This window comes from Podarcis erhardii (genome assembly GCF_964252035.2).
Source record: "Podarcis erhardii genome assembly, chromosome: Z".
NCBI lineage: Eukaryota > Metazoa > Chordata > Lepidosauria > Squamata > Lacertidae > Podarcis > Podarcis erhardii.
The window spans coordinates 28103056-28119616 of NC_138504.1; the positions used below are offsets into that span (position 1 = coordinate 28103056).

At 44.3% G+C, this 16561-nt stretch overlaps 1 protein-coding gene across 4 annotated transcripts in view; it reads left to right on the forward strand.

Annotated features, from left to right (window-relative positions):
- Nucleotides 1-16561, forward strand: part of LOC309333435 (vascular endothelial growth factor receptor kdr-like) — a 198271-nt gene that overhangs the window by 133641 nt on the left and 48069 nt on the right. For 3 of the 4 annotated variants that reach the window (XM_081846914.1, XM_081846915.1, XM_081846916.1), the window contains exons 14-18: nt 3096-3242; nt 7777-7902; nt 9017-9123; nt 10364-10499; nt 12624-12728. In XM_081846914.1, coding sequence (XP_081703040.1) covers nt 3096-3242; nt 7777-7902; nt 9017-9123; nt 10364-10499; nt 12624-12728 — 621 coding nt within the window. The remainder of the gene's footprint in view (nt 1-3095; nt 3243-7776; nt 7903-9016; nt 9124-10363; nt 10500-12623; nt 12729-16561) is intronic. The other variant, XM_081846917.1, reaches the window with a different exon arrangement.

Below are 16561 nucleotides of genomic sequence, written 5' to 3' on the forward strand. Positions count from 1 at the left end.
ACTTTTCTGAAATCCCAGACAAGAAGTAGAAATACAAACAAAAAGAAAACAGCAAGAGGTTTTGTCAAGGTCAACTTCAATATATGTCTGATATATTGTATTTGGCTTGTGGGTCACAAGTTGTGTGGCTCTAGACTTTAGTGTGAAAACAAATAGATATAAACATATGAGCACCCCTTGAATAGATGAGAGCAGAGGTTCATTTAGTATAGTAACCTGTTTCCCAGAATGGCCATCTAGATATCTCTGAGTAGTGCCCACCCACCCATGAGGTGGGCTGAGGAAGTTGCCTTGAGCAGTGGAACACCAAAGAGCAGCTTCACACCACCACTGGCAAGATCACATGAGATCTCACTGAAATCTCACAAGGGCTCTGAACCTCGAGGCCTTCATAAAGCACATCTGTACATTTCATGGTGTATGCTAAAGGTCTGAAAATCATAGCTCTTATTTTCAAAAGAGCCTGTGGTATTAGCCTCATAATTGAAGGAATAAATATATGGCCGTGGACTATGATAAAGACTAAGGGTGGCATCCAACAAAGTACATTCACTAGCACAATAATTTCTACTTGTGGAATGGAAGTTTCTTTCTTCCTCTTTTTCCTCTGCCCATGTGCCCCCATGCCCCTCTCTAATCTGATCTGGAAGGTTGAGGGAACCCTCAGAATAGATTTAGGGGTGCATGGGGAGAGGAGAGGGAGGGGAAGTTCATTGTGCAACCAAAAGTACTTTGTTGAATACCATCCAAAGAAACCTTTATGAGACAGATTAATACTTTCACATCTTGCAATTTCTAAAACTTGATTTGTGATTTTAAGGAATGTTCATGGTTATCTAAGCCTATAAAAGACTCCTGCTGGTCAAAGGGTCCTTGTCAGATTTCTTAACATACCAAGAACATACCAAGAAAAAAGGAAATTCTACACATCTCAGCTGTCCCATCTTTCTAGGCATGGTATTAGTGACTGAAGATTTTCTCCACTTGACCTCAAAGAAAGCAGGAATGGATATCCTTCACCGCCACCAGTTGCACCCTGGGGTCCATTCGGTTTATGCTAGTTAGGGGGGGCTGTGAAAATTGAGTGATTCTCCCAAGTTCATAAGTCAACAGAGAGTCTTGGCTCCCAAACAAATTCCTCCATGCCAGCTACAATACTGGACTGTAGCAAATGTCCCCAGTGTCCAGCCTGAAGGTCCATGAGGCCACCTCCTTGCTGAAGCAAAGTAAGTCTGGGTCTGGTGAGTGTCTGGATGGGAGACCTCTGGGAACAACATGTACACTGCCTTGGATTCCATGATGGAAGAAGATGGGATATAGATGTAAGAGAATAAATAATAAAATATATAAAAGTGAAGTGCAGCCCCACAATTATCTGAATGATTAAAATGTGACAAGCAAGGTTAAAAGAGAGCTGCTTCTCTCTACCTGGCCACTTGATTTGCTGTGACGTTCTTTGAGTCAGAGAGAATTTCTCCAGCAGAGCAAATGGAAAATCCAATTCCAGCTTTTTCGGAAAATCCAATTCCAGCAACCGCATTCTCCCTGTCAGGATGTTATTATCTGCAGCCAGGTGCCTCAGAACACTTTACTTCAAAGAGCTGTGTCCGTCATTCGCTTGAACCAAAATATTGTAGCTGTACAGGTGGATTTATTTATTTATTTATTAAGCAGTTGGAGATTTTCTCTGTCAGAGTGTTGAAAAAGTTTAGCCTGCTCAATCATTCCATTATTAGGGAGCAATCGTGAGCTGTGCCACCATGGCTAAAGCAGGGGTAGGGGACCTGTAGCCATCCAGATGTTGTCTCATCAGCCACAGCCAACATGGCTGATGGATAACAATATTTACTGGGAGCTGTAATCCCAACAACATTTCAAAGGCAACAGGTCTCTTAATCCTATAAAACCAACATGGTGTGCACCATTAAGACCTGGGTGTGAGAACTGGATGGACTTGATCTGACTCAGCTCTGCCTACTCAGTATGATATCAACCCTGACTGGACGGTGGAGTGGGACAGGGTGGGAGAGGTATTGCTGCAGTCCGTAGGACACAAGTATCTGGTTGGACACTTTGAGAACAGGATGCTGGGCTAAATGGGTGTCTAACCTGATCCAGCATGGCTCTCATTGTGTTCTTACACCCTTGTGCTGACATTAGAACTGTTTGGGGGACAGACGGTGATCCTGATATTTAAAACAAAAAAATTTATACTGAATAATCTGGTATAAAACTAACAGTTCACATCCACATTTCAAATCCACAAAGTTCACATCTTCACCATACCTTGAAAGCACATTGCTTCCTCTAAATAATCCTGGGATGTGTGGTTTGTTCAAGAGGGCTGGGAATTGTTGCGCTCTGAGCAGTAAACTACAGTACCCAAGATTCTCTGGGGGTAAGCCATGTAGTTTACATGTGCTTTAAATATGTATGGTGTGGATATGACCCAAATGAATGCATAAAGGTGATACTATTTGGAGAAGGAAAAAGAAAAGAAAACTTTCAAATCTCGACTAGTCTTCTTGAGGAGTGCCAGTTTCAGCTGTTGGCAGGGAGTCCTTGGGGAAGACACCCACTCCTCCCCTCTGGGGCAGAGGAAGAGGCAGGTGAACAAGTAGGTTGCAATGGTAAACATGAGATGCAGGTGCACAGGGCTCTTATCAGTGGGGCTCCTGCTGGGCTTTGGGCCCATGGCAAGTGTCCTGCCATACCAACCCCTGGCACCAGCCATGTTTCTGAGGTTAAAATACAATAGTCGAGGCAGAAAGGATGAAAAATATAGAAAACTGTGCTAGATTGTCTGGCAGTTACTGGTAGGAGAAGTAAATAATGCTTCCTGGCACCTGTCCTTGATACTTTGAGCATATCATACATTAATTTAGGGTGGTGGTCATCTCCACTCTTGTTTTTACAGGACAAAACTGACTCTGCATTCTTGTCGCCCCCATATTTGAACCTCCTGTGAGCATGTGATAAAACTGGCACCTTTTTTGCTTTCCATGCATTAGAGACTGTGTATTGGTATAAGCATGGAAATGCAGGTCTTTGGTGAATATGTGGTCCTTAAAAGTGTTGCTTCCTTATATTTGCAGTTAAGACTGTGCCTTACATTATGGAGAACTTCACAGACTTTGAAGTTAATGTTAGTGGGAAAATTGTTCTGGAGTGCAAAGTGAATGGGACACCCAAACCCACAATTGCTTGGCTGAAAAATGGCTATCCAATTACTCCTGCTTCAGGTGAGCCTCTGTTTCTCCAACCTTTGATTACTGTAGTGGTATTTTCCTTTGATTAACATCAGAGACATACTCGCATCTGAAACCAGGAGAACTACTGCCAGTCAGTGTAGGCAATATGCTGCTCTGCATAGCTCATAACTGGGTTAGAAACACGGCTTACTTAACTTTTAAAAATAAAAGGATAGAGTAGAAAAAAGAGATTTGATCCATTTTTTAAAAAAGCATTATACAGGGATATATCATAAGCATAAATGTCTCTAGCAAACATTACTAGGTTGTCAAATATACGTCATCCTTAGTGCTTTTGCTTATTAGGGTTGGCAACTTACTAAAACCATGTGTAAAAAATACAAAATGCATTTTAATCATGACAATATGACCCTCGACAGACAGACAGACAGACAGACAGACAGACAGACAGACAGACAGACAGTAAGTTATCCAGCCCCACCACTATATAAGAAAGAAAACAGAACATTCTTTTAACTGCTGGACAACACAGTTAATATTACTCCTGATTTTGTGCTTCTTTTTTCCACTTGGTCTGAGATGAGAAAATGTTTTCTGTGCAGTTGTGATAGTTCTGGGATGCTCACCATGCTAGCTATAGCGCATGCCACATCCAGGAACCCACACCTGTTCACTTCAATTCAGATAGTATCATTGTCCTGATACTGGCGGATTGATGAGAAATCCTGGCTTCATGAGTCTCCCCAATTTAATGAGTGTGGATTGTCTGAAGCATCTGATGGCATGAACTTAACTTACGGCTCGTCCATACTTCCAGTTGTTTCACAGGTATGAGTGGCTGTGCCCCTGCCCTGCCACTTTCATCCAGAAAAACTTGTGTCTTTAGTGCTAAATTGGAGAAGATGGAAATTCATGGAAAACCTTGTTGCCAGTTGTTCCAGCACTAAACTCTGGGTTTTCCCCGGGGGGGGGCAGCAATGGAGCAAATGGAAGTATGGATAAGCCCCATATCATATGCAGTGCAAAATATACTAAGAAGTAACTCAAGTGGGATGTGGGTGGCGCTGTGGGTAAAACCTCAGTGCCTAGGACTTGCTGATCATAAGGTCGGCGGTTTGAATCCCCACGGCGGGGTGAGCTCCCGTCGTTTAGTCCCAGCTCCTGCCCACCTAGCAGTTCGAAAGCACCCCTAAGTGCAAGTAGATAAATAGGTACCGCTTACCAGCGGGAAGGTAAATGGCATTCCGTGTGCTGCGCTGGCTCGCCAGATGCAGCTTGTCATGCTGGCCACATGACCCGGAAGTGTCTGCAGACAGCGCTGGCTCCCGGCCTCTTGAGTGAGATGAGCGCACAACCCTAGAGTCGGACACGACTGGCCCGTACGGGCAGGGGTACCTTTACCTTTTTAACTCAAATGCTGCATTGGCGAGCAAGTCTTAACTGCCCCTTTCATTTCAGCTAGTCTGCCTGACCTTTAGAAAGGGGTGGATGCATGAGAGAAGGAGACATATGGTCATCTGCTCTTCACAATCTTCTTTTTATAGATAAACACTGCTTTGGGGATTGTGTGTGTGTGTGTGTGTGTGTGTGTGTGTGTGTGTGTGTGTGTTAACAGTTGCTAGCTGAGAGGTATCCATCACAACCATAACCCAGAGAAGGGGTCAGCTTTTCTCCAGTTGAGGCTGAAAACTTGCAGGGCTGATACTAGTATTACTATTATTTTATTTATTTATATCCCACATTTTCCCCAGACAAGGTAGCTTACAGATAAGATAGAAACAACTAAAAAACAGAAAAAACATTATTAAAAAGCAATTAAAAGCTAATAGAATTAAATCTATCTATCTGTATTTATCATCTATCTACCTAACATCTTTTAAGGATACAGGTTATTGCAAAGAAAACATCACAGCACCAGCCCTTTCTTTAAAAAGTCAGTTCCCAAAAGTTCCCAGAATTGTTCAGTACTTGTCCCAGGGCTGGAATAAGGTATGTGTTTTTTAGGGGTAGTGAAGGTTCAGCCTCTGTTAGTCTTAGAATATTCATCCTTTAGAGACATTTGCCACCCATGTCTCAAACTAAGGCTTGATTAATTTGTGTTTTGCAAAGATGCATATTTTTCTCTGCTCCTCATCAGTGGCTGCCCCTGTGTCTTTAATTTTCCTTCTTGGGTTAGGCAGAAAGGGATATATAATTCAGATCGGGCTGTTCTGGGCAGAAACCCTTTACAGCTACTGAAATTTCATAAATAATTCCAGAGGGACAAGCATGTAACTCATCCAGCCAATGGAAACATGAATAAAATATCTGGAGTGGGGGGGACACCTCAGGGTAAATATTTCAGCATTCTGCATGGAAACTTGCACGCAGAGCTTATGTTAACAACAGCCATTACAGATCTAAACCCTATCCCCCTTCAGTCCCAGTGGGTTTTACCTGCTTGGTGATGATACCTCCTTAGCAAAACAGATTCACTTAGAAATCCCCTGCATCAGCAGGGAAATTAAAGATAGTAGGCTTTGCTTGGTGTCTGCACAGGCCAATGGGCTTTTCCATAGTGTGCTTGTAAAAAGCTTCCATCGCTACAAAGAGTGAAGTATGTGAACACAGAGAGGCCTTCCCTGATGTAAGGAAATTTGGAAGAGTGGGGCCCACCCACAGCATGATCCCTGTAAGTGGGGGCCGGGGCAACCCAATGTCCAGATGGAGGGGAGGACTTGTGCTCACTGCAGCAGCGTCTCCAGGAGCTGCCCTGCCAATTTCATTTCATACATTTTAATACCTACCACTTAATATAACAAAATATCTGAAGGGTTCACACCATGTTACAGTCATAAATTCACTCTTCTCCTAACAATGGACACTTACCCCAGCCATTGAGAATCATGCCCACAACCCCCCCTGTAGTCTGTACCTTCTGTACCTTCTGTTTCTTGGTCATGATAAAATATGGCCAAATGTAGAGGTATGACAAACTAAACATATTGTCCCATCTTATTTAGAATGGTCCTTCATTGAAACTACATCTTCTAGAACTGCCATTCCTTCATTGAGTTCTATTAAGGCATGGGTGGCTTATGGGTGGCCCTCCAGATGTTACTTAACTACGTAACTGGATCAGGCCTGTGACCCATCTAGTCCAGCATTCTGTTCTCACAGTGGCCAACCAGTTACCTGTGGGAAACCTACAAGCAGGACCTAAGCACAACAGCACTCCCCCCCCCTGTATTTTCCAGCAACTGGTATTCAAAAGTATTGCTGTCTGCAGCAGCTGTGGAGGCAGAGCATACCCACCATGGCTGGAGGACCATGAATTTGTCTAATCATCTTTTAAAGTCAGCTAGGTTGGTGGGCATCATTGCCTCCTGTGGGAGCCAGTTCCATAGTTTAACTATGCACTGCGTAACAAAGTACTTCCTTCTATTTGTCCTGAATCTTCCAACATTCAGCCTCACTGGGTTTTCACGAGTTGTAGCAATATGAGGGAGGAAGAAAAACTCTCGATCCACTTTTTCCATTCCATGCATAATTTTTAAACTTCTGTCACGTCGCCTCTTACTTGCCTTTTTTCTCAACTAAAAGGACCCAAACTATAACTTTCATAGTACCTGATCAGTGGCCATGCTGGCTGCAGCTGGTGGGAGTTGTAGTTCAGCAAACATTTGGAGAGCTAGCCTGGCTCTGAGAGCCTCATGCACCTTAAAGTTTTTAGGTGTGTATCCAAATGGTTGCTTTTCAGAGTGCATCAGAATGCACTGAGAAAGTGGCAAACAAAAGTATCCTTTTACTCCGGGAGGTGGGGCGGGGAACCAAGTATTTTGTATTTATTTAATCCTATTTGCAAATCACTTCCTATAAAAAGCTCAGAGTGATTTTAACAAGAAAAACAAAGAAACAATAATAACAATTAAAAAACAATTCCATATATAACAACAATTTAAAAACAATTTTGTACATAAAAGCAATTTCACATCCAATACAGATTGCAATAGATTTGCAAAGAATTCCTGAATCCCAATTTTCTAACCATAGCTGCAGCAAAATGACTCCCCTGCTGCTCTAAGTTATGCTGCCAAAACGAAGAAAACTTGGAATGGATTTTTGTGTGGAAGGACTGGGAGCTCAGTTTCATTTTTTGATTCAAAACAAATTCCTGAGCTCTCTTCTTCAATTTGGTGCTTTTTTTCAGCAGGCTCCTGCAAGCCTGAGGCCTATTTTATGCCTTAGATGTAGTACAAATTGTGGGTTGGGGTGAGGGGAGAGCAGGCCTCATATGATCCTATACCCAATACATCCAGCTAACAGGGTTTCAGAAAGCTGAGAGAGCAAAACTCTTCCTGAGATGCTGGAGAGATGCTGCCGGTCAGAGCAGTCAGCCCTGAGCAAGATGGTCCAATGGTGTGTCCCAGAATAAGGCAGCTCCCTTTGATTTCATGTTCCTTTACGCTGCCAGGCACTTTTGTGTGATGTTGCCAGCAAACTCTAGATGCCAATTATATGTTGAAAATTCTTCCATGAAAACACTCTAGTACGTGCTAAAACTACTTTTCAATCCATCCCTCAGGAATTTCCATGGAAAACAACACCCTGGTGATTGAGCGAGTGAAAAAGGACGATGAGGGTCACTATAAGTGCAAGGCCATCAATGAAATGGGCCAAGACAGCACCCAGGCATTTATTAAAATAGAAGGTGAGATTGCAAGAGGGAAAAACCTTTGACAGGCTCAGTCAAGCATTGTAAAGATACCCTAGATAAGCTGCAGTGAGGATGAGCTGGGCCTGCAACAAAATGTTGCGGAATATCCTTCCCTCCTAGCAGGAGTGCTTCTGGTCATTCGTACCAGCCAGATATGCTCTCCTCCAGGTATTCCAGTCCACCCCCACCCAACACACATATTCTCACACTGGTGTTCTGGATCACTCTATACTGCAGCTATTGAGCATGCCCAGTCTTCATTGGGCTGTTTTTCATTGCTTTTGTTTCTTGCTCCATAGGTTTATTTAGGATGCAATCCTGTGGTCCCTGGAAGGGTGACCCAGAGGCCATAGGATACAACAGAGCATCTGCTGTCCCTTGTTGTTGTTGTTTAGTCGTTTAGTCGTGTCCGACTCTTCGTGACCCCATGGACCAGAGCACGCCAGGCACTTCTGTCTTCCTGCTGTCCCTTAGTGATGCAGAAACCTCCAACATACTGGCCCAGCCAGTATCAGAGGCCAAAAGTGGTGTCTCTTAGTTTCCATTTCCAAGAACATAGGAAGAGCCTCTGCTGGATCAGGCCTGTGACCCATCTAGTCCAGCATCCTGTTCTCACAATGGCCAAGCAGATGCCTGCGGGGAACCAGCAAGCAGGATTCAAGCACAAGAGCACTCTCCCTTCCTGTGGTTTTCAGCAATTGCTATTCAGAAGACTTGCTGCCTTCAACTGTGGAGGCAGAGTACAGCCATCACATGCCTAGTAGTCATCAATAATCCCAGTACCCCAACACACATCCCTTCCCTGCAAACTGAGAAGTAATTTAAATTGCCACCTGCCAAGATTTTTCCTTCCTACATGCTCCCAATCCATATAAGGTTGGTGTTCTACCATTGTATGAAAGTGACTCCAAGCAACATCCAATCTAGCCATCTGAAATCAATCCCTTGGTTTGCTACACCAATGACCATTTTAATTTTACAAGGTGTTCTTTTTAGTTACCTGCAGCAGTGATCATTGTGTCTGAACACATGTGTGATTTCTGGAATGTTGTGCATAGTGCCGTGGGAAACACTTTGCTCTGAGTGAATCGTGCATTTCTTTTTCCAGGCTCCGAGGAAAAGTCCAACATTGAAGTAATCATTTTGGTTTGCACTGGTTTAGCAGCCACCCTCTTCTGGCTCCTCCTCACCCTCTTCATACGGAAACTGAGAAAAGTAAGAGGATCTCTGAAATGTTTTAGGCTTTTCTTTTAGATACCAAAATTGTTCCGAACAGGAATAGGCAGCTATTCTGCAGATAATGATCTGTGGCAGGGGTGGGGAATCTCAGGCTGTAGGGTGGAATACAGCCCACCAACCCTCTCCACCTGGCCCTTGAGATTCTCCCTAGGCTATCCTCCTTACATTGGGTTCTGTGACCTCCTTTAGTGCTTTTGCCTAGCTAGAACATGTCCTTCAACTCTGGTGATGGAGTAATGCCTGTGGATGTAGAAACCTTCAACTTTTGTGAGAGCCTGCTGTACATAGATACGAGCCACAGCTGTTGCTGCCCCCCCTGCTGGCATCCTCCCCCTCCCAGGGTGCCTATTACAGAATGCAGTCATCGGGATGAGAAGTGCTCCCTGCCCCTGGTCTGGGTTTTTGTTTGGGGTCAGAGTATCTGAAGAGCTGCCTATTCCCCTGTGAACCTGCCCCTTTTCTGAAACAGCCATCTGACGCACAGCTCCCAATATTCACACCTCCAAAGAGCAGACAGATGGTGATTGGGACAGGACCTTTTCTGTGGTGGCACACTTATGAAATACATTCCTCAGATAGATTTGCTTGGCGGCAAATTTACTGACTTTTAGCTGCCATGGTTAAAACATTTTTATTCTCGCATGCATTGGGTTGGCAATCAGCATGGCTTCTTTATGTCTGCCCCAAATCAATAGCAGGGTGTTGGACTTGATGACCCTATGGGTTCTTTCCAACTCCACAGTTCTATGATTCTAATATTGGTTTTTCAGCTAAGTATATTTATTGGGGGTTTTTAAATAAAAAAAAAATTGTTGTATTTTTATTTAATATCTATTAATAGTATATAATATATTAAATGATATATTTCTAATCATCACCATTGTTATTGTCATTATCTTAAATATTTAATCATCATCTCAAATATTTAACCTTCTCAGTTATTTAATCTAATATTTACTGAGCATATTAAAAAAGTCATCTCTGGTTACTTGCCTGGAAATGCATTTATTTAAGCTTTGCCAGGTGCAACTAAGTGAATGCCTATCTATATTTATAAGTCTGTGCTCATGTGAACAGAACGCAAACTGAAGCGAAGCCAAGCTTTTTGACCAGTCGTGTGCTCATTTTGTTAGACTCCCTCTCCTTTAGTTTTGGATCCAGCAGCCATTTGCCACATTAACTGGGGATTCCCAACCCCCACCTTCGTTCTTTGCAGCCAGATGCCACAGATATTAAAACAGGGTACTTGTCAATCATAATGGATCCTGAGGAGATGCCGCTTGATGAGCAGTGTGAGCGTCTCCCATATGACAGCAGCAAGTGGGAATTCCCAAGGGACCGTCTGCGGCTGGGTAAGTGATGTGTATCATGCCAAGCTTCAGAAGCAGGAGCTTGAGCATTCTGAGAACCACAGCCTAGGTCAGGAGTGGATAGATTTCATGCTTGTAGGACACACTTTTGCCAGAACCCCAAGGTCCACCAGTCAGAGCTGTGTGCAAAATTGTGGCCAGGGGTGGGGGAAATACTTCTGAGCACATGCTCAGCCCAGGGGTTTTATTTCACTACCAGAAGTGACCTCACAGTTCTGTAAAACATAAATGTACTCCTGATTTCCTTGCTCCTTATTTCCTTTCTCCTCGCCCTTACATTGCAGGGGGTTGGACTAGATTGGAAGGGGTATGTCCCTTCCAACTCCACAATTTTATGCTTCTATGATTATCCATCTCAGCAGTGCAATTTAGAAAAGGGGGACATTTTTCATGTTGCCACTGTTAAGTAATGGGGAGTCAGAAACACTTGGTAGTCTACTGCAAATCACTCAGATATCTACCGCTAGATCCCAATCTACCTTCGGCTGATACCTCGGTTAGAGATGATATTCTTGTATGGTGGTTTTCAAATTTTCACCCTTCAAGTAACTGCTTTCCATATTGATTTTTCAGCTACAGGACCCCAAGATGGTATAAAAGGATTTGACCAGGCCATCATATAAGCAGGAATAGCCAATGCAGTGTCTTCCAGATATTGCTAGACTACAATTCACATAATCCCTGACATGCTGGCTGGGCTGATGGGAATTGCAGTCCAACAACATATTGAGGGCACCATGTTGACTAAACTTGGTCTACAGTGTGCTCTGAGTTCCATGCAAAGCCTAGTCCAAATCTGTCAAGCCTTTTCATTGCTCTGAAGTAATTGAATATACACCCAAGTATGCACCTCTCCGCGGCTAATGAATCTTGGAAGCGGGTTGGTAGAGGCAGGCAAGCTGTCTTTCAAGGAAACTTGTCCACATTACTAGTATTTGCACTGAGGAATCTTGAATTACAGATTCTGTTTTAGAAGCCACTGTTCCTGGTAGGCATGTTGACCAACTTGATGGCTCCCAATTTAGTCCATCATCTTTGCAGGAACTGATGGGTTCATTAAAGCAGGGGATGTGCAGGCCACCATAGAGATATGCTTCAAAACATCTTCAAACTCAGCTCTGCAGAAGAAATGTCATTGCCTCTATCAAGCAAGCGCCCTCAGCTGAGGCATAGCAGAGAATTCTTTTTCTTGCAGGTTTTTCAGGAGAGCAATAATTTGTGGTGCAGTGAATGTAGAGGGAAACAGACCTCAGAATTTATCCCAGTTTAACAATCTGTACTGTAGGAAAATTCACGATTAACAAAGCACATTTTTTGCAAGGTTGTCTGAATGAAACCTGAATTCTGGAATAACTGCACTCTTGAGAGCTAACTCCTACCCTGTCTATTATCTCTGCAATGTATGTTCCCTCTGATGATTTTTTTTATAGAAAAAAATCTTACATCACATATGTCCAGTGCTTTTTTTCTGGAGGGATGCAGGGGGGCGCATACCCCTAAACATTTTTTAAAAGAAAAAAAGCACTACATATGTCCATAAACTTTGCTTAGTTTATGCACATGTTCTGGAGTGATATGGGCCTTTGATGGATTTATGGTGGCTGCTGCATGTGACCAAGACTCCAATGTTTTGCTCTTCTTGCACAGCAAGCAGTGCATGTTTCTCTTGTATCCAGGGCTGTGTGTATGCATGTCAATTCTGTGCAGTTGCAAAAAAGGCACAGATTGTGGTCTTGAGAGTAGATTTCAGCGTCCTTAAACTCTTAGTTTTTGTTTAAAGATAATAAAGCAAGTTTATCTGAAATGGTAATTCTGGGGGTGAGGGTTTGTTCCCTGCATAGACCCTAGTTCTACCCCAAGATTAGCAGAAGAAGGTAAAGCGAAATGAACTGTGCTGAATAAGTGGGATTATGCAAAGCTGTTCAGTTTTGCATAATTTATTCAAGTCGATGAATGCAGTATTTCTTGGCGCAGAATTCAGGTTACCGTGATATAGTTTTGTTCTAGGTTTTTTTTCCTTTGCACATACTACACACAGCCTTGCTTCTGTCGGATGCAAACTGTTGACGGTTCTGCCTGGCTCACTCTTTCCTCTTGCTTCTCTAGGTAAAACTCTGGGTCATGGTGCTTTTGGGAAAGTGGTGGAGGCATCTGCTTTTGGCATAGATAAATCTTCAACCTGCAAAACTGTTGCTGTTAAAATGCTTAAAGGTACACTTCTCTTAGAATCTCAGAATGCTTCTCCCAAAGCATATGGCCAACCAGTTCTCCATTGCTGGCTGATTTTCCACATGATGGGACCACTGCTGAAAATGGTAGCCCTGTGTTGCTCTTCACTCCTTCTCCGCATAACCAGAAATGTGGAGCCACTGCTGGAAACAGGAGATTAGCACTGACTTCCTCCCTCCCTCTCCCTTACCCTTGTGCTGACATCACTGCATTGTGTGTCTTCACAGCCCCGTCTGTGAATTATGTGAAATAGGGGATGGGAAAATGCAGTGTGGTGATGTCCATACCAGGGACCAGGTCTGGGGTCAGCACTCCTGGACAACAGCTGGAACCCCAGCACCACAGCTGGGGCCACTGGGGCTAAAGGGATAAGTCTGCATGCTGTATCTTAAATTTCCCATAAATCCCCTGATATAGAATTGCACTGTAAGAAATTAAATGGCAACTTCCAGCAGGGCGGAGTGACACTATGTTGAGACAAGGTGGAAACTGCCCTTGCCACCAGAGAAGCCCAAGGCTGGGGTCCCACCAACATGAGAGGGCCCAACAGAGGTCGCTTTGCTGAGAGTCGCCTCAGATATGGAGCAGGCCCCTCTTAGAGATCCCAGGACCTTTCCTTGAACATTCAGCGGGATTTTAGCGGAAACATCCGCCTGCAGTGTTTCAACTTATATAGTGTCAACTAATTGTGGGGGCAATTGTACCCATCTGGCAACCTACCCATTTGGTCAGTGAGGTGCAAACTTGTGCTTGCCTTCTAGTGCTTTGGACAGCAAGTGCAAAGGGCCCTGGAAAACTGACCAGCACTATCAATCCTTATTTGGTAAAATGTAAATAAATATCTAGCATAACGAAATGACTTTAAATATATTAAATTTGATATATTTTGGTTCTGGCTGTCCTTAACGGATTGTACAGTTAGGCCAACCCTCACCTCAGTATCTCTGGGCTGTATCCAAATCTTGCTTGTTTTTATGTTGCGCAAAAGAGGAATCAATGCAAGAGCAGCACTAGAAGAAGCTCGTTTTTCACAGATGTGCAACAAAGTTATCAGCAACCTGCTTGTGCATTCTCTTGTGTGACATATGCACCAGCAGGATTATTACTGCTGAGTGAGTTTAACTTATTGCTACATTGCAGGCCCATGTAGAGCTTGTCTGAGGCCTGGGGTGGGGGTCTTGTTAAAATAAAAACAAACAGAAAAGCTGCCGGTCCCTGGTGGGCCCCCCAGCCAGCTTAGCTCTCTGAGGCCCAGGGCAAATATACCCAGCTGTCCCCTGCCTGCACAGATTGGATACAACCCTCTGGCTCCAGAGCTGTTTCATGAAGAAAAGTGGGAAGACGTCAGATGTAAGAAGGGAGGGAGGAGAACTCAAGGTGCACAAGAGAGAGACAGAAAGTAATTCATTCAAAATGAGTTCGCCTAGAACAAAACAAAACAAATAAATAAATGTGCACCTGAGGTACTCTTCCATTCCTTTTGCCTACAGATCTGATCCCAGAGCTACTTGAGGAAGAGCTGTAGTTCATTGGCAGAACATCGGATTTGCATGTAAAAGGTCCCAGGCAGCAGCATAGCATGGGAGGAGCCATGGGGGCCATGGCCCTAGGCGCACAATCTGGGAGGGGCACGAACCAGGCGCCCTCCCGAGATCCCCCTTGCACCCTGCCAGTGGCAGGGGCTGGAGAGTATGTAGGGTGAAGATCACCCTCTGCATGTTCTGCTCCCGCGTGGTGGGCCCAGCTGCAGCTCCCCCTTCCCAGGGTCAATCCTGAGCAAGAAGCAGAGAGCGGCTGTGGTGCCCAGCACACCCAGCCTCAACTCCTCCTTCCCCAGGTCAGGAAGGAGAGCAGCTACAAAGCACACAGCCAAGGCTCCACCTTCCTTGGGTCAAGACTGACCTGCGGGACAGAGAGCAGGTCCACGCCCCACTCCTTTTGGGGGTGTGCCCCGTACACATGACCCAGGCATTATTTACCTACACCCCCAGGTCCCAGGTTCAATCCCTCACATCTCCAGGTAGGGCTGGGAAGAGATTCCTGGTCTGAAACCTGAAATAGTCACTGCTCGTCAGTGTTGAGCAAGTTGGACAGCACAGCCCCACCAGCTTTGTTGTAAACTTTCCTGCCAGTGACTACAGACAATGTGGACTTCATGGGAACAATTTGTCAGCTGCACAGTGGCTGTCTACACAGAGGGAATAACATGTGAACTCTACACTCAGCCATCGATGCAGCCTTGAATTCCTAGCATAAATGGAGTGACAGCCTCCATTAGAAAGTAGGTTGTGGGGGAAGGAGAGCATAGAACATAATGGAATTTGATTGTCTGAAACGGGATATAAACCTTTGATCCCAGCCCTTGGGGATGGAGAGAAGTTCAGGGGCCTGAAAGTGAGTGGTGCCAAGAGCAAATTAAGGGCAATAGGCTTACCATGTTTAAAACAAGGGAATATGTTTCTTATCCAAAGCTTGGGCCATATGGGACCTCCTAATGACGTTTACATATCAGAAACTTGATGAACAAACAAATCATCTGCCAGGTTATACATTATAAAAATATTTTAGTTGCACTTTTAAATATTTTTGGAACTGTGCATTTGCCCAATTATGCAAATGATTCTTTCATTCCCTATCCACTAGTTCCAGTGTTAGTTCAGTGCCTCTTTTGCTTTAGAATCTCCCCCTACACCTTGGTATAGCTTTCCCCAATCTGTGGGTGTCCAGGTGTTCCTGGACTACAACTCCCATCATCCCTGACCATTGGCCATGCTGGCTAGGACGGATGGTAGTTGTAGTCCAAAATGACTGGGGGGGAGGGGCACCAAGTTGTGGAATGCTTCTCTAGCTCAACCATCACAATCTTCTGCCTCCTCTCCTGGGCACCCAACCCCTTTAAATGTTGAACTTCCTCCCAAGGCTATCTGGATTGGCACCTTTGTACTGTGCTGCACATTATTTTCAGGTCTCCGTCAAGGGTTAGTTCTGACAACAAACAGCTTTTGAGGCAGTTCCCACAGCAGAGCATAGGTGGGAAAATGTCATATTGCAATTCACCATCCATGTGGATTGTGCAGGAAACATCTCTGGGAAAGGCGCTGGATTCTTGACAGCCAGGGTCCACAAAGCTTTCCTAAAAGTCCACTTGGGTCTTTTGCAAGATGCTGAGTGGTTTTGTGATGATACTTTGTGCTGCCAGGTTATTAGCATACACTGTATTAGAGAAAACCTTCCCTAACTGGTGTCCTCCAGATTTCCAACCTGGTGCCTGCTAGGCTCTACCCTAGTCTTGTGACTGTAATTTGTTTTACACTGTTACTTAATATTGTGATTTAAATGACTGAAAACTGCTCTGGGACCTTATAGTGAATAGCGAGTAATAAACTGAAATAATAACAAGTAGAAGACTAGCTCCACGTTTTGGACTGCCCCTCCCAGGAGCATTTGTGCTGACTGGGGATGATGGGAGTTACAGCCCAAAACATCTGAAGGGCACCCAACTGGGGAAGATGTTCTTAGAACTTCAAAAGCCTCCCTTCTCTGTGTAACTGGCAACACAGAGACATTTCATCAGCTGCAGCTCTTTCAACCTCTAGCAGGAAATGTGGAGAGGAAGAGTTCCTGCAGGGCAGTTAACTCCCCCCACTAACACCCCAACTCTACAGATAAAAGAGAAGTTACTCTGAGGACTTGATGTTGTAAGGGCCAAGGCAGGACGTTTGGGTGGAAGACATTCCGAATCTAATGAGAATAAATAATAAGACACACACACACACACACACACACACACACACACAGACAGACACACACACACA